We start from the raw sequence: 26,539 nt of genomic DNA, 5'->3' as shown, positions 1-26,539 counted from the left end.
GCTTAGCAAATATGAATTTAGTCCCATCCACATACCTGACACTTAATACCTGACAATACTTAACTCCCTCCGCCATTAAAGGCAGCAGATTCCAAGCATACTGAATTAAAATAGAAGATGCTCAGGCTTCCACTGCAAGAATCACCAGTGCTTACAAACCTGAATGCTATGACAGCATCACACCAGTACTGTAGGGCAGCTTTTCATATTGTAGTGTTCAACTAACTGGGATGAACAGAGTGATTTAAATGTGATCAGTCTAGTAGGCTTTGGCTGTCTGGCTGGGTGAGGGGATAACAATACATTATTATCATTTTGCTTTTTAATGGGGTTGATATACTTTGGATATTACTTGTGATGTCTAGAGGACTGACTCCTGGGAGACAGAAAATAATAGGGGACAGACAGAATGCACCCGTGGCATCCACTGGAATGTCATCTCTCTGTCAAAGCTGTAGTGCTTCACAGCTTAGGCTATACCTGAATGCTTTGATGTGAAGATAACTCCAGATGGAAATGATTGCACAAGCTCTGTCCTCTGATTTGCTAATGTGCCTGACTAGGAATTCCTTTTTTTTTTTTTTTTTGCATAGGCTTTATGCACAATTCCTGTTTCCACCCGGGGGGCAAGGCAGGTTATTAAGGCCAAGGAGGGAAGGCTGTGGGAGGACATAATAACTGGGAGGACTTCACAGCCTCTACCTGGGGGTAAAGGGAGGAGGGCTGAGCATGGAGGGTGTTGTCTTTTAATTCTGACTATGTGTTAAGTGGCAGGAGAAATTTTGAAAGCTGCTTTGAGGAGGAGCCAGTGGCTGGGCATGGGGTGTTCTGTACCTCACTCTCCCCACTTGTAGGAATCCCTCTCTCCATGCACAAGTCCTTGGGCTGGGAGGAGGACAGCTGGTCAGGGAAGAAAGCCTTTCTGTTGCTCCTCCTCCTGTAGCTTATCACTTGCATCCTGACTCTCTTCCAAAGCCGCCTCAGCCGTGCCAACGTGGCTGCAGAGCATCTTGACCTTTGCCAGCATCTGCTGAGCCTTCCTGTGCACTCCAGGCCACCCCATTAGCTGCTCACCGTCCCAGGCCATTGGGACCGCTTCAGATGGCTGTGGCCTGTGCTGCCAAAGGGAGCACCTTCTCTAAGCAGCTCCTTTTCTTTCTCCTGGTGAGTAACATCCAAAGGACTAGGGAAAGAGGCAGGCTCTTACCTGCTTCTTCCTGCCAGCTGGCCTTGAAAGAGGTTCATGGTAGGAATGGAAGGCGGGCTGAGGGGGGGATGAAAGAAAACAAAGTTGGAAGAAATCAAAGCCTGATTTGAAAACAATGTAGAGCTGAGGGGCTTATGATCCAGGGCGGGGAGCAATAGGCTTGCTCTCCATGCTCCCATACATGTGTGGTAATGTCTTTCAAGGGAAATCCTCATTCAGTTTGGCTGTGATTTTTTTTTTAAGTTCCTGAAATAACGTTTTGGCATTTGTCCCGGAAGGTTCTAAGGTTTGCTTTAGCTACTAGGCTCATGCATTTAAAATGCTACTCCACTGAGCAGCAGAAAGAGAAAAGGATTCTGGGTGAAGATATGAGTTACTTAAGATGTTCTTGGTTCACTAAGGACTTTCAATATAAGGATGAGGTTCAACTCCGTAAGAGGAGGATGGCAGTCACCAGACTTGGCATGAAGCTGCTTTCTGCCTAGGTTGGAACTGTTTACAGTACGCCATGTTTGTCTTGATGAGTGCTGGAGTTTCTAAATCTCAATTCCAAAATTCCGCATTGTGACTTTAATTTTGTATTTTACCATAATACTTTAGTTATAAATTATATTTTCAGAACTCAGGGATTTTCATGGCTGGGCACAAACATTTCTTCATATGAATTTTTCATAGTGCAGGGTTGATGGTCAACTCTTCATCCCACCACTTCCAAAGACTAAAGTACAGGCCACCTGAAATGTTGGTTAAGTACATGTAGTTAAACCCAGATTTTTCTTGCCTTTGGTCCAGCCCATTGTCCCTTGATTCATCCTGCATCCTTTCTTCTTAGACCCTTATACTAACTGGAAAGATAGCAACTCCTTCTGAGTCATTTTTAGACCCCAATTTAACTTGGAGGCAGAGGGACTACTGAAGTTCTGGAAACTTCCATTGTTTATGTTTACAGAATGTGGTTTCTTGTAGTGGTGTCCTAAGACAGGGAGGAACTAAAATGACGCCAGCGTTTGAGATGTAGATATACTCTATAAAGCATATATAGACACATTATACACAGAGGTACATGCACATACATGTATATGTGCAGTTATACATCTGTTTCTAACTATAGTGTACTTTTCCCACGCTGTGCATGTAGACAATTACTAACCCACACTTTATCCACAGCAAGATCCTGAGGCATAGTTCAGTGCAATTCTTGGCATTATGATGATGGTATTTCTAATAAGCTGAATGAATAAGGATGTCTGTTGTTTCCATAAGTGGTTATTTAAATTACAGCTGTATGCAAATGGGACCTATAAAATGACAGATGGCCACATTATAGGCCTAACAGATTTGTAAAACAAACGTACAACCTATTTTAAATCTCTATGATGCATCTAGTAGACTTGAGTTGAGTTAGAAGGATGTATCATCTTTAATATGACCATTAGCCATTTAGTTTATCACTACACAAATAACATAACTTCAGAATGTGGTCTTTGAGAAAAAGGGATCACAAATTGATCTATATGATTCTGCCAAATCTAGCTATGCTTTTTTTCTTTAATTGGCATGGAGTTAATTTAATAAAGAATTAAAGAAAGCAAATGAGTATAAAGTGCTACAAAAGAAATGAAATGGTTTTGAATATATAGACTTTTCTGAGATTATAACTCAGTTAGGAAAAAAGATAGTTTGTGTACTTTTGGAGCTGTTTGGTAACTTTTTAAACCAGTAGCTGTGCCTTAAATATAATAATAATAAAAAAAGAATCAGAGAGTAAGCTTATATCACTTAGTGTGGTGGTTTGGGCACACTTAGATCTTGAAAGTTTTTCCTTTTTTAAGACAGTCTGACAAGTGATTTGATGACAGGGGAGTGGTTCTAGGTGTCAGGTTTATGAGCCTCAAAAATGCTTCTAATATTTCTCACTTCTTCAACGGTAACCTCAAATAGCAATATAAAGGAAAGGTTGGAGAGTCGGAAGGTCAGTGCTGATAGAAGTCTAGAATCCAATATGTCTTAAGCTTAAAGATCTGTGAGATCTGAGTCTTAGAGACAATACTCTACAAACTCAATGGATCATAATATATTTCGTTGCAATTATATAACAATGATGTAGTCCTAAGAACTGTTCACTTAATTAACTCATTGATACTAAATTAACTCTCAAAGCCAGTTAGTTTCCTTGTGCATACCACTTCCTAAATAAATATAAAAAAGGAGATGATTTAAAAGTTAATTCTAAAACTGATAGTAATTGCATTAGACAAAAATTGTATCATGAAAACTGCAATTAAATATGATATTTGTTCTCTCTTCTTTTATTTTTTTTGAGGTTCTGGTATTATTTTGCGATGCCTGTCAGAAAGTTTCCCTTCAAGTTCCCTCTCATCTCAAGGCGGAAAAACCTGTAGGCAAAGGTGAGACTCTGTTGAGAATAGATGTAACTTGCTGCAATTAGCCTTTGGCTGTTCTCGCAAACTTTGGGATGAAAGCTGTGTAATTGCTCCTCTGCATTAAAGTTAGCTGTACTAATGCAGCTCCCATTTACTCCTGGTGGTTGAAAGTCAAACCATCAAATTTTGTTGTGTATCTTTCTTCCTAGAAAAATTAGCAAACATCAGAGAATTTCAAGAATTATCTTCATTCAAACAAAGCCAAGGCATCAAAGCCAGAAGCATATTTTAAGTTATGTAATTTCTTCTGCTGCCAGATCCCAATGTCAAGTTCTTTGCTGATGAAACATTGAAGAAACCTCAAAGTTGAAATGTTCCATATAAAATCTGTACCTGTGGTTGGTAGCAATGGATAAATATTTACTGAGAATTTATATGCTGTATTTCACAGAATAGCTTGGGAGAGTCAAATATAAAACTTGTAAAATTTACTACTAGAGCCTTCAAAGCACATTCAGTGCCAAATTTATCAAATCTCAAAAAGATTTTATGTGACTATTATTTGCATTATTAATAAGAAATATTGCATAAGAATAGACTCAGTTTCTAATCTGTTGCAACATAGCTTTTTATCTTATTGCCAAATAAAATTTAACCTAATCTCTAAATCTACTGGCACCATCTCATGATAGCTGCACTATAAAACTATGTAAATTAACAATACATTATGAAGCACACACACACACACACACACACACACACACACACACACCTATCTTCCTTTAGATAGCTCTCAAGCTCTCAATTTCTGAAGGAGTCACTAGATCCTCTTAAACTCATTGTAAGTTAAGACTGTATTCAGTATACCTGATTTTCCAAGCATTATCTCAGCAGCAGAGTCTGTTGTACAGTTTCGAACATGGTCCCATCCTCTGTTCCAACCCCAGCATCACTGAGACTGGCTTATGACTCTGGCCAGCATCAGGAAGAAGGTGCTAAACACATGTCCTTAGTTTGAAAAAACATCAGTTATTAAAGCCTCAGGCTCCGAGTTCATGCATGTAACGAGAACATGCATGTTACAGTCATACTATCTTAGAGTTGAATAATTCTGAGCTAAGGACCTGTGAACACAAACCCGTTGGGATGGGTGTAATCGAGGCTTGTTCTTCTTAGATGAGGTCCTTGGTTCTAGCCTCAGCACTGCTAATGAAAGAAAGAATTTGAGGAAGAAAGGAAGGGGTACAGTTTCTCTCCTATCCCCTCAAATTAATAACCTCTTTTCCTATATTATTGTTACATATATACATATGTGTATGTATATGTACCCACAAATACTTAATTACAACCTTAAAAAAATAAAAATAAAAAAAGAAAAGAAAAGAAGGGATAGAGGGAGGGAGAGAAGGAGGGAGAGAAGGGAAAGAGAGGAAGGAAGGGAAGAAAGGAGGTATGGAAAAAGAAAGGAAGAAAGGAAGGAAGAAGGAAGGGAAAGGGAAAGAGACAGGGAGGAAGGTAGGGAGAGATGGAAGAAGGGAGGGAAGGAGAAAGAGAGAGAAAAGGGAAAAAGGAAAAGAAAGGGAAGCCATAACTTCATTAGTTTAACTTTCACAGTCTCTACATTTAGAATAGCAGGTGTTTGGCGTCCTGCCCTCTTTCTGCTCCTCCTGTGCATGCCGCTGTCATTCCAGAAAGACTTGCTCCTTCCCGTCTAACCTGACAGTTGCTGTGAAATGTCTTCACTGCAGTGAATCTGGAGGAGTGTCTCAAATCACCCAGCCTGATCCTGTCCAGTGACCCGGCCTTCAAAATTCTAGAAGACGGCACAATTTATACAACACGTGACCTGCTTTTGTCTTCTGAAGCGAGGGAGTTCTCCATCTTGCTCTCAGACAGTCGAGGGCAGGAACAAAAGGAGTTAGAAATTGTACTGTCCACAAAAGGAAAGAAGGTAAAGCATGCTAGGGCAGGATGTCCTTTCAAGGCCCCTGTTGCACCTGCAAGGTTAATGTCATCCTTGAATGATTCTTTTGTCTTTGAACCAGCCTGTTAAGGAGAGTGGTATTCACACTATTTATATAGTACTGATTGACACTAGGGCTAGGGAGCAAAGCAGAAATATCAAAAGTTTCAGATAAATTTTAAGGTGTAGCAGGAAGAAGAGCCAACGTGAAGAATGAGAACAAGGCAGAGACCGATCTCAGAGACCAGTGGAGGAGTGCAAGCGGTGCCATTGCACCCTGTGGCTTCCTTCCATCTGACTGGGCTGGTGGCACTCCTCAAAGAGACGTGATCTCCTACTTAGAGACCACCGTGGGACCCCTCTCTTTAGAGTGGCATGGCCAATGGTGTTCTGTAGAGATGTTTTGATCATAAGCTCACTTTCATGTGTTTAAGGGGGATGAATCCTGGGCATGAAAAGATTGTTAAACTTCACATCCACTTTAAGTAAATGCAGCATAATGATGCAGTCATCTAATACTGCTAATTACATTTATAAATAGATTCCCCAACTACACTTCTTTTGATTGAAAGACCACTCTTTCTTGAGTTAAAAATATGTTCGATGATTATAAAAATTGTCACTTTTATCCAAATTGCGTGAAAGCTGTTTGAATAAAATGATGTTTTTGTGGAGGTTTATAAATGCTTATTGACAGGGTTTCAATGGATTTCTCCTGTGTCATTCTATACAACATGAAGCAAATTCTTAAATATTTGCCAATTAATCATCTACTGGGGTGTCAGGGAGAGTCTATGGCTTCTCAAATATATTTATTTTACTGACTAACCAAATTCTGACTGCTAACTGGTTATATCAGAAAACAGGTAGAATTTGGAAATATAATATAATATGATGTCATTGTGTGTGTGTGTGTGTGTGTGTGTGTGTGTGTGTGTGTGTGTTATTCACTGAAAATATAATACAAATATAGTACAAACGTTTTGGAGATTATTTATAATATTGTCCTGTATTTTTCTTACTTATTTTTCCTATTTTATTGTGATGGGAAAAATCACAGTTTTAACAGTACTCAGGGATGCTGTATTTCTTCATTTCCCGTCAAATGCAGGCTTTTAGAAAGAGGCACACCAATGAACCAGTGCACAAGCGCAGTAAGAGAAGATGGGCTCCTATTCCATGCTCATTGATGGAGAACTCAATGGGTCCATTTCCACAACATGTTCAGCAGGTCTGTTATATGTTCTTGTACTTCATATATGTTAAATATTTTGTCATTAAACATTCCTGCTTGAAAGGCACAATTTTAATGGTCTGGAGTTGTGACTTAGTGGTATTATGTGTGTCCAGCATGCACAAGGTCCAAAGCTCTATCCCCAGCACCCCAAAAATATACAAATAACTAGTGTACAATGCAGTGAATGAGAGGTTCAAATTATCAATTGTATTGACATCATCTATGTATCACAATGAAGAACAGATAATGACTTCATGTAGTTTTTCCATCCAAATACTATATTTTATTTATTGATTTTTGGTAGAGGGCATACATGTACCATACAAACACATGTGTGTGAGTCAGCAGGTTGCTAGATGCAGTTGGTTCTCTGCTTCTACCATGTAGGTTCCAAGGTTAAGACTTGGTGGCAAGCACACATACTCTTGAGCCATTGTACAGCACTGTGCCAGATTTCTAAGCATTAATTTGCAGAGCTCTTGTCTACCAGTTCTGTATAAATCAACTCTGGCTTTAATGAACAACCATCTCCCAAACTACTCATTTGTTGTTGTTGTTTAGTTGTTTTAGCTGCTACACAGCTAAAATGCAAACATGGGGCAGCTTTGAAACAGTCATGACTTGTAGAATTAATTGTCTAAGAGGTTGTACTACTTCAATAGTAATCATACAGTTTTCAAGCCCCCCAAATTTGAAATCACAGAAAGGTTTCCTGTACTATGTACAGAAACAGAAGATGGTAAAGTCACACTGCTTCACAGATTCAAACTACATGGATGTGTTCTGAACATGAGGAACCAAACAAGGGACACGAGTCTGTGACGTCACAGATGGAAGAATGGAGACAAGATTTCAAATAATATGGGCAAATAAACAAGGGAAAGAGAGAAAGTGATTTAAAATAAACCCCAAAGATTAAATTAAGATATTGATCATGACGTATTTGTTCTTTCTCCAAACTGTTTCTTCTTGTTACAGATCCAGTCTGATGCTGCCCAGAATTATACCATCTTTTACTCCATTAGTGGACCAGGAGTGGACAAAGAGCCTTTCAATTTGTTCTACATAGAGAAAGACACTGGGGACATCTATTGTACCCGAAGCATTGACCGTGAACAGTATGACCAATTTTTGGTAAGATTACTAAAATATTTATTTAACATTAGGTCTTTATTATTCATGTTTTAATATTTAAACATTGATTCTTTAAAAATACCCTAAGTGTTAAATGATTTTTGTACGTATAATATTACTAATATTCAATATAAAATGGTGTCAGGTTGATAAAGAGACAGTGGGTATAAAAGGGAAACAAATGGGTAGAGGATGTATAGAAAATACAATGACAAATTTTCAAGCACAGATGTTTATCTACAAAACTCTGGAGAAGTAATTGAGATTTTCATTGGGTTTAAAGTTCTTTACAATAAAGTACTTCCATTATTGTCAGCCAAGCTTTTATGCTGTAAAACACATGAGACCTAAAAAACAAGATAAACGAAATTGGTACTTGGGCCCATGCCCAGAAAGTCTGACCTACTTGTACTGAGCTGGACTGTATCACCCATGGAATTTTGAATGTGTGTATACGTTGGTTAGATCCACCCTTTCAGGCTTTGCTTAGTGTGGTGTTACTCCCTACTCTGAACACACCCCACCCACACCCCTTTCTTAAGAAATTTAACCCTTGAATTGCATTTTGTCTAGACATCTAGAACTTACTTACCAGTCAATCTTATTCTCCTTCCTAAAGACAAATCCACACGTCTGTTCAGCATTCTAATCTTTAACTGGTATAGAAGAGACAGCCTCGTGGCTTAGGAGGATGACATTGAAAGATACTACTTAAGACCTTACATTTACCTACTCTCGGTGAGGGTAATACTAGTTTTCTTTGCTGTTGGAGTTTAACCAAGAGAAATGTCTGTGAAGGAAGTCCACGGGAGAATTTTAGCAATCTTTCGTCCGAGTTTCAGCCTCTGTGAAAGAAGGTAACTTCTGTGGGGAGTGGAGAGGATGATGCATTTACAAGAAGAAAAACCTGTTTGGAGCCAGGCATCCTGAACAGGCCTGTCATCCTACCAATGCAGAGGGGAGGCCAAGACAGGAGAATTGTGAATCCAAGGCCAGCCTGGGCTTTTGAGGAAGAATCTATCAAAAGAGCAAGAGAAGAACAGGAAGAGAAAAAAAGGGGGGGAGAGCAGAGAGGAGGGGAAAGGAAGAAGGATGGGAAGTTAAAATGTTATTCAACACTTAGAATGTGAAAAACACGGGAAGTAGGGCAAGTAAAGAGAAGAGGGTCCTTGGTTAAGTACTAATAAAGAGGAGACTAGTCTTAGTTCTAGAATATCTGTAAAAGAACTCATTAAAGTAGTGTGGGCTTTAAGACAACCTACAGTGTTTCTGCTGTAGATATGACTGAGGACAAAGGTGGGTCTGTTGTGACACTTTCTGAATTTTATGCTTTTTCCAATGTTCTCTAGATTAAACGTATTTTGCTTTTACCAATATTAAATAACATTTTCAAGAAGGCTTATTGAAGCTGTAAGAGAGAGAAGCCAAGCTTCATTGTAACTAATTTATTTTTAGCTCTTGAAGTGCCGGGAGTAGATTCCAATGGGCATTGGCCATAGCTGGCCAAGTACTCTGCTGCAGAACTATCTTTAACCCAGGGTGGTTGTCATTTTCATAGCTACTTTTTTGGTGGGGAGGTTACAATTAAACACAGGGTCTTACCTACATAAGCTAAATGTGCATTATCACCCAGTCCTACCACAATCTTCTGTCTACATGCAAGTGAAAGTTGCTGGGAGAGAAATATAGGACTCTTACTGCTTAGACAACCTCTTCCCCTAAAGCATGGCAGTTACCAAGATCGTACTCTGCCCAAACATAAGAAGCCATCTGCTGTGCTTGGTGCAGGATCTACTTCACTGAATATCAGAGTTCCAAAAAAAGCTAGTTTTTAGCCTTTTGATTTTCTTTGCTTCTTACTATTAATACTGTGGGGGGGGGAGAGAATTATTAAACAAACCACTTTGAAAATATTGTTGCTGAAATGATATTTTTGTCATACTTTTTTTTTTTTTTTTGTCCCAAGCTCTTTTTCTCCTAGAGCTGTCTTCTCAGCCACATGCGTCTTTCCTCTGAGTCATCTTTCTGTGTGTGGCCACAGAATTACTTTCTTGCTGTATGCTTTGATAGTTTTATACTTTTAATGATGAATAGATGCTCTAGAGCATGGGGTCATATTTGGAGTTTGGTTTATATTCCCAGTGATGCTCCATTGGAATAAGTCTTGTTTCCCCTTTTCTTGCAGGTGTCAATTGCAGACAGCTTCTCTATTAGAGATAATATTTTGTGTCCATTTCCCTTTTTTATTTGAACTGTGTAGTTTCCATCCTTGCTATCAGAGTCTCTTTGAGTTCAAATGAGCATCAGTCCTGTTGTGTCTGGAAGACAGGGTTTCCTTGGAGTCACGCAGCACCTTTGGTTCTTATGATCTTTTCAAATGATTCATTTTTTTCTAATGATGTATTCTATGGCTTGTTCTTCCAGGACATCTTGAGTATCTGTCACTGTTCCTTGTAACTTGGTGAGCCACACCCTCTAGAATATGTTTTCTTGGTTTATAGGCTGCTAATATCTATCTTTTCTACCACAGAGGTGTTTTAATGTTGAACGAACAAAATCACATGCAAACAAGAGAACGCCTTAGAGACATACAGTATATTTACTCCAGTAGTTTGTAGTAGAGGTTTTGATGCAATTGTTTGACCATTTACTTTTATTTAATTTATATAAATGAGATTTTGACAATAAATGTCTGTTTGAAATGATTTTATTTAATCTATATGTTCCTCCAGACCCTATGTTAGGTGTTGCAGGAAAATGCCTGTGAGTTCATAGCTTCATATCTGATGATAGTTGTAATCTATTAGACAGTTTTCTGCCTTCATTTAGTCTTAAATTTCAAAACCAGCATTTTGAGAAAAAGGCATACAGTCTAGGGGGAGAAGATAGGAGGTGATGGAAGACTGACTAGTGTGATATTGGAATATTCGAAATATGGTGAAGATGTAGTGTGATGATTGGGGTGGTGACGGTGGTGATGCTGATAATGGTGACAGTGGTGGTAGAGATGATGATTTGTCTGGAGAGTTAGGGGGCGATGATGGTAGTTTTAGTTAGGGTTATTATTGATAAGAAGATCCAGCATAGCGAAGAGAACTTATCGAAGAAGCATTTAACTGGGGGCTTGCTGACAGTTCCAGAGGGCTAGTCTATAATCGTCATGGTGGAGGGTGTGCTCATAGTCAGAAACGCAAGGCACAGCTGAGAGCTCACATCTGATCTGAAAGTTACAGGCAGAGGAAGAAGGAGACTGGGATTGGAACAGATGTTTTTAACCTCAAAGCCCATACCCAGAAACACATTTTCTCAATGAGATCACACATACTCACCGACCAGCACCAAGCATTTATATGCATGAGTCTGTTGGACCACTCTTATTCCAGCTACCATAATGGTGATGCTGGTGATGGTGCTGGTGGGGACTGGGGTGTTAGGATGGTGGGATTAGGTTAGGGGGATTAGTTGGGGTGTAATTCAATAACTACCTGCTGAATGCCCATTATGTACCATTACACATTGTACAAAAATAACTGGGTAGAATTTATATGGAAAAAAAGAGATGTATCCCATTGTCTTGTTAAGGATACAGATATGTTTTTATTACCATTTTATTATAAATGCATATTTGTAATATAAAATAGGAAAATACAGGCAGAGCTATCACCCAGAATTAACTGTGACATATGTATGAGTATTAAAGCTGAAACACATTTATAAGCTCTGTTAGTAGTTGTGACGAACATATCTACCTGTGGGTCTCCCTGTGTTCTCACACGTCAGAAACCACAGCTAGTCCTGAGAGCACTTGGAACTTATGGAACAGAGAGCACATGAGAATGTGGTAGAAGAATAATGAGAAATCGCTTTGCAAGGCTGCACAGTGACTATGCCTTCTGCGCATTGCATGTTTCTTAGCTGCGTGTACCTGTGCATGTTTTGAAACAGTGCCTCTGCCCGGCCCTGGGCTTCCCTTTGTACAGTTTGTCAGGTAAGAAGCAGCTGATGATGATTTCTCCCTCCCAGGTGTATGGATATGCAACCACTGCTGATGGCTATGCCCCAGACTACCCTCTGCCCCTGCTGTTTAGGGTAGAAGATGACAACGACAATGCCCCATATTTTGAAACCAAATTGACAGTTTTTAGTGTGCCTGAAAATTGCCGATCTGGTGAGTTCACATTAAGAAACAACATCCATTAATGTGTGTGTGTGTGTGTGTGTGTGTGTGTGTATGCAAATGTATGGGTGCAGGAATGTGTGTGTGTGTAAATGTATGGGTGCACAAATGTGTATATGTGTGTGAGTGTGTGTGTGAGTGTGTGTGTGAGTGTGTGTGTCTGTGTGTGAGTGTGTGTGTGTATATATGTGTGAGTGTGTGTGAGTGTGTGTGTGTGTGTGTGTGTCTGTGAGTGAGTGTGTGAGTGTGTGTATGAGTGTCTGTGTGTGTGTCTGTAAGTGTGTGTGTGTATGAGTGAGTGTGTGTGAGTGAGTGTGTGTGAGTGTGTGTCTGTGAGTGAGTGTGTGTGTGAGTGAGTATGTGTGAGTGAATGAGTGTGTGTGTGTGTGTGTGTGTGTGTGTGTGTGTGTGTGTGTGCGTGTGTGTCTGTGAACCTGTCTAGGTTCTCTCCTCTCACTATGGATTTGGTGTTTTGAACTCAGGTCGTCAGGCTCAACAACAAGCTGCTTTGGCAGTTTTATCCTGCTGGCCTGACATTTTACAGTGGCATAGTAACAAGGTCATTTACACTTCAAAAGTGCTGTGTGGTGAAATGATTGCCAGCCAAGGTGGCACAAACCTTAAATCTCAGCTGTCGGTAGAGACCAGTGATGTCTGGATATTCAAGGCCAACCTGGACTTCATAAGGGCAGCTCTGGCGACATAGAGAGACACCTTGTCTGTAAAAGTTTACTTTTGCAATTTCACTTTATGTGTTTTTTTAGTATTTTAGATTACACATATTTTTTTGTTTTTCTACTAGATTTTTTTTTAATATTACGGGTCAAATTGTTTTGAGCTAATTTTTTAAAATTTAATTTTATATCCTTTTCAGATTATGACCAGTATTCTGGTAACATTTATTTGATTCAGTTCTCCACAGAGTTGGAGTTCAGTGTTTGGCAGTTTGATACCTTAGAAATATTGTAATGCAGGAATAATGGCTTGGCTTTTATTCTGTTGGGACAATTCAGGAAGAAGGGATCTGGTTGGAATTCAGAGAGAATATATGAAGCTGGGATCCCCTAGGCTTGTGAAAGAACAACAGAAAACTGCTCAGTGTTTAAAACATTTGGATGACGTGTTAGTTATTGTGGCCTTCTGCATCCTGTTCTTGGGTCCATGTGCAGATGTGATGTTGCTGCTCTTTTAGGAGCATCTCTAAAACCCTCATGTCCAGCTTAGGAATAGCCTCTGATTACTGTAGCACATTTAATTCATTGAACCACGTCTCATTACATACTAACAACTGCTTGCTTCTAAGAATAATTCAGTACACTTAGTATTAAAGCAAAAGTTGCTACAAAAAGACATTAAATTAAGTTGTGGTACAAGAGAGAGTTTTTACAAAATAGTCCATGAACTGTTATTAACTGTTAATTGTTGACAGGGAGAAACATTTTGAAAGTCACTCTTACCAAAATTATTAATTCCTTGTATGTAAAATACAAAACATGTTTTTCACAGTATATACCTAGCGGAAGGTCCAAGAAAGAAGGGCTTGGGAGAAGTTTGTAAAAAATATTTATACAATCTTCAGATATTCTGTAAAAATCATGGATGGGGGGTGGAGCTCTGGGTCTGGGTCTGGATCTGAGTCTTGCATGTGTGTTTATGAGTGTGTTTTGACAATCTACTGCAATGACACCTGTATTTTTGTTTATAATTCAATTATACTATGGTTTAAAGTTTGACAACATTGGCTTTGTCTAAACAGGAACCTCGGTGGGCCAAGTGACTGCCATAGACAAGGATGAACCAGGAACCTTACATACCAAGCTGAGGTACAGAATCTTACAGCAAATCCCAGATCAACCAAAGCACTTCGCCATCCACCCAGACACAGGTGTGATCACTACCACCACACCTTTGCTGGACAGAGAGGTAATGGATCAGTGCATTAATTCATCAGTCACTGTGCTTAAGCTGGTAATTAGTGCTTCGATGATTACAGTATAGCCAGCATGCTTACTCCCTAAGCTTTCTTCCCAAGCTATGCCCAGGGACTCTCTGGAGACTTCTGCACATCTGCAAAGATGCTGAGATAGCATAAGGATAAGACAGGTCTGACTTGCTCTCCTTGTGCTCATGTGAGGTCCTGATAGCACTGCTTTAATTTACTTCATTTCTGCTGTCGGGAAAGTAATTCCATTACGATGTATGCTCTTTGGTAAATGGATCAGAAAACGAGAAGGTTCCCATTTGTTTCCTTCCACATGACTGCACAGGTCCACTGCAGCAGGCATGTTGTCTATTCATAGTTTCTCCTGAGGGAGCCACTCCAGCATACACACATTTGTGCATACACACACACACACACACACACACACACACACACACACACACAGAGAGAGAGAGAGAGAGAGAGAGAGAGAGAGAGAGAGAGAGAGACAGACAGACAGACAGACAGACAGACAGACAGACAGACACAGAGACAGATTCTTTACAGTTTCACCGTTTTCAGAATGTCACAGTCTGAGCCACACAGTCTGAAGCCTTTCCACACTGGCTGCTCTCTCCTAGTCATCTGAACTTCCCCCATGTCTTTTGATGGCTCAGTAGCTCATTCCTCTGTGGTACAAATCGCTCTTCCACTGTCTGGATGTGCCAGTGTGTTTACTCACGGCACAGCTCCCTCACTCACTTCAGAACCTTCACGTTCTGCTTACACTTTGCCAGGTATGAATGGGTTAAGGTGAAATTTTAAATGTAAAATTATCAGCCTCTGGTTAGTTGGTTATTTTACTGTGAGTAGAAGGGGAGGTTTTCCTCATGCTTGGCTTTGAGAGTGCAGTTTACCATGGCAGGGAAGGTGCCGTGTGAGGTAGCTGTTCACACTTCACAATCAGGAACCACAGAGAGCTGAGTGTTCAGTCTCTGCTGTCTTTCTCCAATTCCCCTTTACATAGTCCAGGATCTTAGCATATAGGATGATGCTGTCCCTCAGTACACAGGACTGTACTATCCACACTCACGCTTCTCTCTTCAGTTAAACCTTTTGGCATACCCTTCCAGACATGCCCAGGTCTGTCTCCTAGGTGATTCTAAACCCAGGTCAACTGAAATTAGCTGCATTATTTGTTCAATTTCTTGTTTTGTATTTGTATTTATGGTGTTTTTATTAAAAAATATTCAGAGTTGGGCATCCAATAATGTTAACACATATGTACATAACATTTTTAAAGCTTATTTATAATATAACCACAACACAGAGTATGTAGCTTAACCGTTAGTGAGAGGAAATAGATGTATTTACCAATAACCTTCTTTCCTCCCTCCCTTCCCTCTCTACCTCCCCCTCCCCCTCCCTCTCCTCCTTCCTTCTTTTACAGAAATGTGATACTTACACACTAGTGATGGAGGTACGAGACATGGGGGGCCAGCCCTTTGGTCTCTTCACCACTGGGACAATCACAATCTCACTGGAGGACGAGAATGACAACTCACCATATTTCACCCAAACTTCTGTAAGTAGACTTGTGTGCTTGGTGAACTAGATTCATTTGTATTTAAAAAAACAAACAAACAAAAAACCCCAAATAAACAACAACAACAAAAAAACCCCCTGGAATTTGGCAGCTTTCTGAAAGCAGATATTTTGTTTTAAATAGTAATCACTTAAAATCAAGTATGAATAGTGTGTTTTGTGTGAGAATAGCTGAGTTGCTCAAATTTCTGGTGTAAGGAAGTGCCTTTGCTTGTGGCCACTGAAGAGCACTTCTGTTCTGATGTACCTCATGCGGTCCATGTTTTCTTGGTTATTATTGTCAGTTTGGGGATTTTTTTAGACTTTGAAGAAGAGGCTTTCTCTCCAGTGACCTGTGTGTTTCAAGTTATGAAGCAGGAAAGAGATCGACCTTATACGTTCTCCTGGAGTCAGAGAGAAGTCCTGCCCACAGCTCCTCCTGTGCTAGTCTTGTTCTGTGAGACACAGTATATGATGAGGTTGCTGAGGAATGGTTTCTTGACTTATGAGTAACTTTGCACTTTTTCACACATCCATACCAGAGTCTTAGTCAGAGAGTAAAGAATCTAATGTAGTGATGGACACTTCACTGCCAAAGAGCTTATCCACAGACCTAGATGCAACTCTTTCCATCTTACATCCTGTCTTAGTAAAGGTTTTCACTGCTGTGAGGAGACACCATGACCACAACAACTCTCACGGAGGGAAATATTTAATTGGGGCCACATACAGTTCAGAGGCTCAGTCAATTATTAAGTCTGGAAGCATGGAGGCATGCAGGCAGGTGTGGTGATAGAAGAGGAGCTAAGCGTTCTACATCGTGAGCCACAACACCAGAAAGAGCAGTTAGTCACTAGACCTGGATTGAGCTTCTGAAACCTCAAAGCCCACCCTCAGTAACACACTTCCTCTAACAAGGCCACACCTCCTATTAGTGCTGGTCCTTATCTAAGGGAGCCATTTTTGTTCCAACCACCGCACATTGCTTGCAGATTATAATTGATTCTTTTAGTCTCTTTAATATCTTATGCTCCTGTCATTCTATTTCAAAGAGTAATGATTTAATTTCTCACGAAAAGAGAAAACTTTTCTCTTAACATGCTTGCTTGTGAATCAAAGTGACCGAAACAGGATTACTGTGAAATCTAATAATTCTGAGCTGCTGCCATACTTAGATGCCGGGAACTTGCCTTGCATCTAAGGCTCCAGGTCCAATCCACAATTCTCCCACACTCTAAGTATTATATGGTTAACACATTAGCATAATTTAATTGATGTTTGCTATGTCTAAAGGGCGGTGGGCTGTAAATATGATACAGGGTGAGAGGAGACAAATCTGAGATTGAAAGAGAGCAGGAAAATCACCTCACAGAACTTTAGCAGTTAAGAGATGGGTTACTTTGATGAATGGAAGAGATTTGAAAACAAAATATGAAAGAAGAAGGTTGGGCATGATACTTTACAAATCCCTGTCCATATTGTGAGCATCTATTATAGTCTTTACATTTCTTATAAAATTATATTATATTCTCTAAGTTGAATTTTAAATAGAAAGGCAACATTGTTAAAGCTGTGAATGGATACTTAGAATGGCATTTTCACCTCAGTATACCACAGAAGTGGAAGAAAACAGAATTGATGTTGAAATTCTAAGAATGACAGTGCAAGACCAAGATTTGCCCAACACCCCCCACTCGAAGGCGGTATACACAATCCTACAGGGGAATGAAAACGGCAACTTCAAAATCACAACGGACCCGATTACAAATGAAGGGGTCTTGTGTGTTGTCAAGGTATGTAATAATCGTAATGCTGTTCTTTACAGCATCCAAACTTTTGACATCGGTATAAACATTATTTTCATCTATGAATGAACCCTTCCCCAGGAGTTAGAGGCAGTTAAAGGACATGTAAAGAGGGAAGTCACTTGTCAGCAGTGTTGTCACTCCATTGATAAATAAGCCTGGGAAGAGGACTTGGGAAGACAGGGAATTATGTGGAGTGTTAATGGGATAAGAGAATGAATGTGTGTGTGTGTGTGTGTGTGTGTGTGTGTGTGTGTGTGTATGTATATCTCCACAATAGTGCAGCATGGTGATGAAATGCTTTACACGGAGTCTTTTCTATTATTTCACTCTCTCTAAGCAGAAACCCATAGCAGAACACACTCCACTCCTCTGTACGTGAAGTTGAGTAAGGCAGAGGAATTTGGATCTGCCCATGGCCTTGATAGGCAGCACTGAGTGTGCACACCCTGGCTGCTCTCTGAATCACTGTGTCCTTGTCTTGTGTGTCTTTCCTCTCTAATTTCGCAGGGGTAGTTCAAAGCTTTCTGAAGTTATTTTTTGATAAGATTCTCATAAAATATTCTTTAATTTTTACATCATGTATTCTTTCTCCCCCCTTTGATGATCTGTGTTTCCTTCTTCCACTTGTCCTTGAATTTCCCTTGTTTCAGGAGTCTTACTGGGATTAGACACAATCATGCTTCATTCCTTTTACTATTTAAAGTTACAATAAAAAAAATGAAAGTGGGATCTTCCAAAGCAAAAAAGTAAGAAGGAAAATGCTCAACTCTTAAAAATTGATGATTTAACCATTTTAAAGGGGGTAACTGATCTTTTGGTTAGCACCAGTTTTGGGCAACATTTTAAAACTAAGAATTACATTCCCCATCTATTAAATCTTGGCATCATTAGAGTCCTGTATAATGGTATGTGGACTGATCAGTGTATATGTTTATTAAACAGCCATTGAACTATGAAGTCAGACGCCAAGTCACTCTGCAAATCGGTGTCCTTAACGAAGTCCAGTTCACTAATGCCGCCAACGGACAACCCCCAACAATGTGCACCACAACTGTCACTGTGAAAATTAAAGACAGAGATGAGGGTCCTGAGTGTCAGCCACCATTCAAAGTCATTCAGAGCAAAGATGGACTGCCAGCCGGTCAAGAGCTCCTGGGCTACAAAGCAGTGGACCCAGAAACAAACAGCGGTGAAGGCTTAAGGTTCGCACTTTCCTGCAAACTCCTGACTCTTCCCTAGAGCATGAACTCATTTCAAGTTTAGCGACAGTTTGTGTTTCTTCGCTTTGGTCATTCAATGTTTGCTTTCTGAAAACCTAGGTATAAGAAGGTAGGAGACGAAGATAACTGGTTTGAGATCAACGAAAGCACAGGAGACTTGAGAACTGTGAAAGTACTAGACAGAGAGTCGAAGTTTGTGAAAAACAACCAGTACAATATATCAGTAGTGGCAATGGATGCAGGTGAGCGCCATTTTCTAAAAGTAAAACATGAACATAGAATCTGCCTACGTCTAGGTCAAATTTTGTCCACACACTCTTTCCTCTAAGGTACTAATAATCTACAACAAAAAACTCTGTGTTCAGTACGATGGCTGATTTCACTCAGAACACCCATTCAGTCCCCTGTGCACCCCTCGGGCAGAGCCACAAGAGAGAGAAAATGACCGAAGTCTAATGTTGAGTATTGGTTATTGATGAAAGATATTGTTTAATCTCATTATGCCTTGTCTGGGGCCTTTTGTTTTTTAATTGTCCTAGTGAGGGTTACTATGGCTACAATGAAACACCATGACAAAACCATGGGGAGGAAAGGACTTCTTTTCTTCACAGTTCTGTTTCACAGTTCCTTATCAAAAGCAGTGAGGGTAGAAGTCACTCAGGGCAGGACCATGGAGGTGGGAACAGATGTAGAGACCGTGGAGGATCGCTTGCTTCTCATGGCTTGCTCAGCCTGCTTTCTTATCAACTCAGACCACCAGCCTGCGATGGCTCCACGCCCCTGGTCTGGGCCCTCTCACGTCAATCACTAAGAAACTGCTCTTCAGGCCTGTCTGTAGCCCAGTATTATGGAGACATTTTCTGAACTGGAGTTCCCTCTTCTCGGATGACTCTGGCTTGTGTTGCACTGAAACAAATACTAGCCAGGGCACTTACCTTACAGGTCTTTGCTTATATAAGATTTTTGGTTTCCTGTTTTTATAGGATTTTTTTTGTGTGTGCAAATGCGTGCATCTCTGAGTCTGTGTGTGTTTCTTGTGCTTTTACTTTGGCTTCTTTTTTTTTCTGCTTATTTGTCCTATTCTGTTTCGCATTTATTATTATTACTTAAGATGCTGATTGTTTTCTCAAGAGAGAGAAATAAAGTGTGGATTTAGGAGGGGGAAGAAGGGAGCAGCTGGGGGAAAAGAAACAGTAATCAGAATTTATTATATGAAAAATATCTATTTTCAATTAAACAACCATAAACTAGTTCTAGAACCTGCACTCTAGACTGTCTCCTTCAAACACGGTCAACTGTTATGTGATGATCCTGAAACTCTTGCAGTAAACTCCTGCCTACTGGAATCATATACAGTTTAAGCAAACATGCATATACATGTGCTAACAATTTGACTAGTGTACACATGTACTATTATGCAATGCATAATATAAATCTATGCTATAGAAATAAATAGAAGTTCATATGAGTAATAAAATATAAAAAGAACTTATCCTTTGGTTATATACTTTCCCTTTCAGAGAAATTCTCGTAGAGATAAAAGAAAATTGGGATTTTCAGACGGAACTAATCCTTTTGGCTATTTGATTAACTCAAGGTTTCTGCTGTCTGTAGATGAGATGCATAAGCTGAGCGTGTAAAACACATTGCCAGACAGCAACATGGACATTTCTACACACTTCTTAAATTTAAGATAATAACATACGATTCCCCAGATATTGTTGGCAATATAGCCTATTTTAGCTACAATGTTTTTTTAAAAAAATATACATATAAAAGTGTGTGTGTGTATGTGTGTGTGTGTGTGTGTGTGTGTGTGTGTGTGTACATGCGATCAAAGAGGCCATAGGTGCTGGCTCCCCAAGGAACTGGAATTGCAGGTAGTGTGAGCCACTTGTTATGACTGCTGGGACTTGAACTCAGATCCTCTAGAAGGGGAGAGCATCCTCTCCACCACCAAGCCATCCTCCCCCCTCCTCTCCCCCCCCTTTTTTTTTTAGTTTTAAAGCAAGAGCTGTAGTTACTAAAAGAGAGACAGAAGGTTAACTAGTGCAGATGCCAGCTGCTTCCTGTTTATGCCGACAGGGCAAGCTGACTTATGCCTACTCTGCCCATTAAGGCTTTTCTCACCTCACAGTCCCGCTGCGTTTGGGATAGAAATACCAGGTTACACATCCTCTTCATGACCATGGAAACTAGGAGTCATGAGATGAGGTTTGGTCCTTCTAATAATGAAAGCTTTACTACTTTATAATGTAAGCATTAAAGATGCTCTTATGAGATAAAATCATCTAGCTTTCAAAATCTGAGCTCCCCCTTAATGTGAGTGTCATTACCAAGTACACTACCTGAATATCACCTTTCTCTTTGATCCACACCTCAAATGTACAAAATTCTGAAGAATAACATGTGGGGATATATTAGCTGAGAAACATATTAGCTTAATATGTTTTACAATTCTGCGTGATATGTTTTTTTTAAGGTGGCTATTCCTATAAGTAAAAATGCAATCTAAATGGCTTACATTTATAATTGTGATGTGAAACGGGGCTCTCAGCACACAGGCAATCTTGGGAGCTAATGGGCATACCAGAACTGGAGAAGAAACTATGTGGAATCTTTCTAATAATAGAGAACTCTGTTCATTCAGATCTGACTTATAGAGTGTGCTTCGGGATAGGGAAAACATATAGTAATAACAACTACTGATTTCAGAAGCTCTTTCCAGAAGGCTGTGGATTTAGATTTTACTTGGTACATACACTTCTCAGCTCTGTGGCTAGTACTCCCCACTCACTGACATGTAGGAATCACAGAAACAGGTCACTTAAAGTGAGCGTTTGAACTAGACAAAGATATGGAGCTGCCTCTTCCTGATGCTCCACCATCTCCTAAGAATGGAAAATCATCAACCTTTGGTGTCTTGGAAAATTTTTGAAGAGTTAATTTTCAGCTCTGTTTTGACTAATAAACTTCCAAGTAAGGTCAATCCTCTCCTGCTCTGTTTTTTATCAGGATGTTTGAAACAGAGAATCTTATAGGAAAACCATTAAGTGATAAATATTGTTAAATGTCAACTTAAGTGAATCTCAGTTTCCTTCGCTATCAGAATGGCCTGTTTTTATTTCTCCTAGCTGGCCGATCCTGCACAGGAACACTGGTAGTTCTTCTGGAAGATTTTAATGACCACCCACCACAGATAGACAAGGAGGTGACCATTTGTCAGCAGGAGAAGGATTATGCCATTTTGGAACCTATAGATCTAGATGGGCCAGATAATGGTCCACCTTTTCAGTTTTTCCTGGATAATTCTTCCAGCAGACATTGGACTCTAGAATCACAGGATGGTAAGTAATTATGCTAAATACTGTAAGTAATCCCAGTTCAATATTGCTGAAGGCCTGTGCTTTTACCTTTGCTAGTCATAATAAATACATAAGCACTGTAGGAAGTTATTCATCTTGGAAAAATACTAATGCTTTAATATCTATTTTATTTGTCATCTATCATCTATCTACCATGTGTCTATAATTTATTTTTATATATCTATCATCTATTTGTTTTGCAATTATCTACTTAGTAATCATCAATTACCAATTATCAACCTATGTATGCATGTGTCTATCTGTGTACCAATCATCTATTATATATATATATATATGTGTGTGTGTGTGTGTGTGTGTGTGTGTGTGTGTGTGTGTGTGTGTGTATGTGTGTGTGTGTGTATCACTCAGATTTTTGCTTTGAATATCCTTTAAGAAAACACAGAAACCAATTTTAAATCATTGAAATAGCGTTTTGACAATAGATAAGTCTTCTTTCTTTCTTGTTTGTTATTTTGAGACAAGCTCTCTCTACATAACCTTAGCTCTCCTGGAACTATGTAAATCCTGGGCCTTAAGTTCACAGAGACCTATCCTGCCTATGCCTCCTGAATGCGGGGGATTAAAGGCTTGCAGCAACATGCCCAGCCTAAAGATCAGTCTACCCCTGATTTAAAATAATCCAACACTTTCCATACATTTCTGAAACACTAAACCATTTTTAAGAAAGAAAATGAACAATTAATTTTACTACAGATTAATTTCTTGAATGTATACAGAGTGAGAGCAATGTTGTTGTTAAAATATCGTATTAATGTGTACTCTATCTACTCTTTTCCCTTTAGGTAAACGTGCCATTCTTCGCCAACGACACAATCTTAATTATAACTACTATTCTGTGCCAATTCAAATACAAGACAGGCATGGTTTTTCTGCAAAGCATGTGTTATCAGTGAGAGTGTGTGACTGTGCAATTCCATCAGAGTGTAGAATGGCTGTGAAGGAGGCGAGGGATGCTAAACCAAATGTAATCCTTGGGAAATGGGCCATTCTCGCCATGGTCCTGGGGTCTGCACTGCTACTGTGTAAGTGTACCAGCTCAGTGTTGTGGAATACTTACCTGGTCATTTCCTGGAGAAAACAACTTTACAGAGAAGATTGTTTTATTTCTGTTTCAGAGGTCTCAGCCATAACCAGCAGGCCCTCTTGTATTGTGCCCACTGACCAGTAGAATGTAGCTAAGCAACTTATTTATCTTATGGCAGTTAGAAACTAAAATGAGAGAAAGAAGAGGGTAGGGTTGTCCCCAATGATGCGATTTTCTTTTATTAAGGCCTGCCCTTTGAAGACCCCACCACGTCTCAACAGCACACTGAGGCAGGAACCAAAACTTTAACACGTGATCTACCTGGGACAGTTCATCTCAGCTATGATAGTCAGAAAAATATACTGCAGTTCTCTACGTTACAGACATGAGTAACTGCTGGTACATGTGCCTTTAAAAAACATCTTGTACCTCTTATGTAAGTGGGGTTCTGAGTCATAGAAGAAACAGCAGTAACAGCAGATTAAAACTGTTTAGGTAAGTTTCAGAGGTCTTGCTTTAACTCCTCAGAACTTAATCATGAGACAGTGAAGACTTCTGAAAAGCTGTACAGACATTAAAGAATTTTTTTCTTTTTTTGTTTTTACATTTTTTTGTTTATTATCAAGTTATTTCAATATCTTCTAGAATGCAAAACATAATTTTACCTTGCTTTCTAATTTTTCCTGTAGGCATTTTGTTTACATGCTTTTGTGTGACAACTACTAAGAGAACAGTCAAGAAATGCTTCCCAGATGATGTAGCCCAGCAAAATTTAATTGTATCAAATACTGAAGGACCAGGAGAAGAAGTGACGGTAAACCAGAATTAAAGTCTCACTAAATTATATGGTGGCCCAATGGACACAATTGATTACTCCACTGTAATAGTAAAACCTAGTGATAATCGACCTATACTGTACCAAGCAGAAGTGGAAGTTCCCTGTATATTTTAATTCATTGCCCATTTGTATTGGCTTTAAGGAGCAACTAAAACAATAAAAAAGCATGCTATCCCTGTTTTATAAGATAGATAAAATCAGAGATAAGATATTGACAGTACCATATTTCCTCTGAAGGCCCTGAGGGGAGATAGCTTAAGCTTTTTTCCATTTTTGTTCCTTGGCTTGTGGCCACATAAAGCAGTTTTTATGTCTTTCAATCCGAATTTTCCTTTCTGTCATGTTAGATGACATTGGTCATGTTAGATGAGAGCCTAACTTCTTTGAGACTTACATGATTGCATCTACAGCGATCCTGGGATTAGGACCTCAACATATGAATTCCTAGGAGGCAGAGTTTGGCCCAGATTATCTATGATATGATTCTTTGCATTATTTGATTTTACATGTGAAGAACAGAGGCACAGCAAGTGAGTGACCTGTCTGTGGTAAGAGTTGGTTTCTCCGACACTGATTCATTTCATTTTCTAATTCTATCCTTAGGAAGCAAATATTAGACTTCCCACACAGACAGCCAACATCTGTGATACAAGCACATCTGTTGGGACTTTTGGTGGCCAAGGAATCAAAACACAGCAAAGTTTTGAGATGGTCAAAGGAGGCTACACCTTGGACTCCAACAAAGGAGGTGGCCACCATACCTTGGAATCCAGCAAGGGAGGTGTGCTAGGAGCAGGAGACACTGGCCGATATGCTTACACAGACTGGCAAACATTCACTCAACCTCGGCTTGGCGAAGTAAGTGCTCAAGCCTTCAGGTGTCCACTATATGCGATGCTAATATGATTTATAAACCAGGGTTTCCCAAAGTACCTGTCATACACCTGGATCACACCTTCTGATCTTCTGTACAAGGGCAGATACTGATGTAAGGAACACACTCAGAGTATAATTTTAAAAATATGATTTAAGAGACTTTATGACTACTTTATATATGTGTCTTTGGGATATTAAAAGACTGATGTCTTTTTTACTAAATATCATCAGAAAAAATCTTCAGTAAAGTTAGCTATAGAATAATCAACACATCATAAATTGCTACTCTTTGCCAGTGTGCTCTAGTTCTATATGTAGTTATGAAATCTTGCCTACCTTGGTCAACCAGGGTAGACTGGTAAACTTTAATCTTAGGTTCAACTCTGCATGTTTTTATTGCTTGTTTCAGATTTCTCAGGCTGATGTGAGCCAAATGTTAGATAATTACAGCTATATAACATGACTATATTACACATGCTATATAGAACATTAATGTATTAGACTCTCAAAACTATATACAATATAAATGCAAGAACCACAGCCTACACTGGTTCTCTCCTACCTATGCAAAGAAACCATTGAGATAAGTTTCAACTAAATACACCGTATATTCTAATGAGAAGTTGTAAGTTATTTATGTGATATATGCATAGCCTTGGTTCTTGTAAATGTGTTCACTCTGAGCATTTATATATAATTGCTATATCTTAAGAATGAAAATAATATAGACCAATCATGTGCATTTTTTATGTGTAGGAATCCATTAGAGGACACACTCTGATTAAAAATTAAACAGTAAAAGGTAAATCCAAGATATAATTTTTATGCTAGTCTGTTTAGGTGTCTTTTAATAGTCATAATAAACTGTGCTCTTTCTCCATACAGAAGGTGTATTTGTGTGGGCAAGCTGAGGAACACAAGCATTGTGATGACTACGTTCGCTCATATAACTATGAAGGCAAAGGCTCCATGGCTGGCTCTGTGGGCTGCTGCAGTGATCGGCAGGAAGAAGAAGGGCTAGAGTTTTTAGATCAGTTGGAACCAAAATTTAGGACATTAGCAAAGACATGTGTGAAGAAATAAAGGTGCTGGTTATTAGAGCGACATCTGCAAATGAATACTGAGGCGTCACAGGATATAAGAGGATAGCAGCTTGTAGTAGCAACTTTGGGTATTAAAAGAAGGTGAAGTCATTTGTAGATAAGGGTACATTACCAACCACAGCTCCCCAAATTCTCTGTGTCTCCAACACATCCCTGTTGTCTAAACAGGATGTTGTCACTGTTGCTTATCTTTCTGTGCATGTATACATTGCCCCTTCAGGACTGAACTGTGGGTGCCACTGAAATTCTGGTGATGCTTGAAACTTGAGCTCTTTTGCACTCTATGCAAGACTCCATGGTGGAGTGGGGTATTGTGGAAGCTTAAAATACGAGTTTGCATTGTGTATATACAAAGTAAATATTTTTTCAAGGTCATGAGAATTCTGCTTCTAAAATATTTCCTTTAGTGCCAAGATATTGTTTTCCCCTTTTCAGAGTAGCTTCAGGTGAATTTTAAAGTATTTTAGGTATAGCCTTTCATGTGCCTAAACAAGCTCTACTCTCACATCTCCATCATTAGAAGAGCACTATCTTCACTCAGGAGCCTTCAAAGCTTAGTACTGGGATCTCCGCCCACATAGCTATGTTATCACTGGGATCCTGGAGTTTCTGTCTGAATGATGTGAGTCAGAACATCATTCTCACAGCACCTAGAACTGCAGGGATTTGTCAAGAAT

The 26,539-nt window shown here is 39.4% G+C and overlaps 1 protein-coding gene across 2 annotated transcripts; it reads left to right on the top strand.

The window, feature by feature from the left end:
- Positions 1-1,101: 1,101 nt before the first annotated feature.
- On the top strand, positions 1,102-25,842 carry DSC1 (desmocollin 1; the record flags this gene model as incomplete). 2 transcript variants are annotated; one of them, XM_080920039.1, is made up of 16 exons in its annotated part: positions 1,102-1,164; positions 3,531-3,615; positions 5,340-5,542; positions 6,666-6,785; positions 7,770-7,925; positions 11,949-12,093; positions 13,859-14,025; positions 15,474-15,608; positions 17,215-17,400; positions 18,358-18,617; positions 18,735-18,877; positions 21,770-21,982; positions 22,804-23,043; positions 23,735-23,859; positions 24,487-24,741; positions 25,645-25,842. In XM_080920039.1, 16 exons carry the CDS (start codon positions 1,102-1,104, stop codon positions 25,840-25,842), a joined length of 2,694 nt encoding a protein of 897 aa, XP_080776165.1. The 2 variants fall into 2 exon arrangements, with proteins under 2 accessions (XP_080776165.1, XP_080776166.1); XM_080920040.1 differs by lacking the exon at positions 25,645-25,842 and adding an exon at positions 25,516-25,551.
- Positions 25,843-26,539: the final 697 nt, after the last annotated feature.

This window comes from Micromys minutus, assembly GCF_963924665.1.
Source record: "Micromys minutus genome assembly, chromosome: 8".
Taxonomy (NCBI): Eukaryota; Metazoa; Chordata; class Mammalia; order Rodentia; family Muridae; genus Micromys; species Micromys minutus.
Note: the sequence above shows the minus strand (reverse complement) of the source record. Positions and strands in the feature narration are given on the sequence as shown.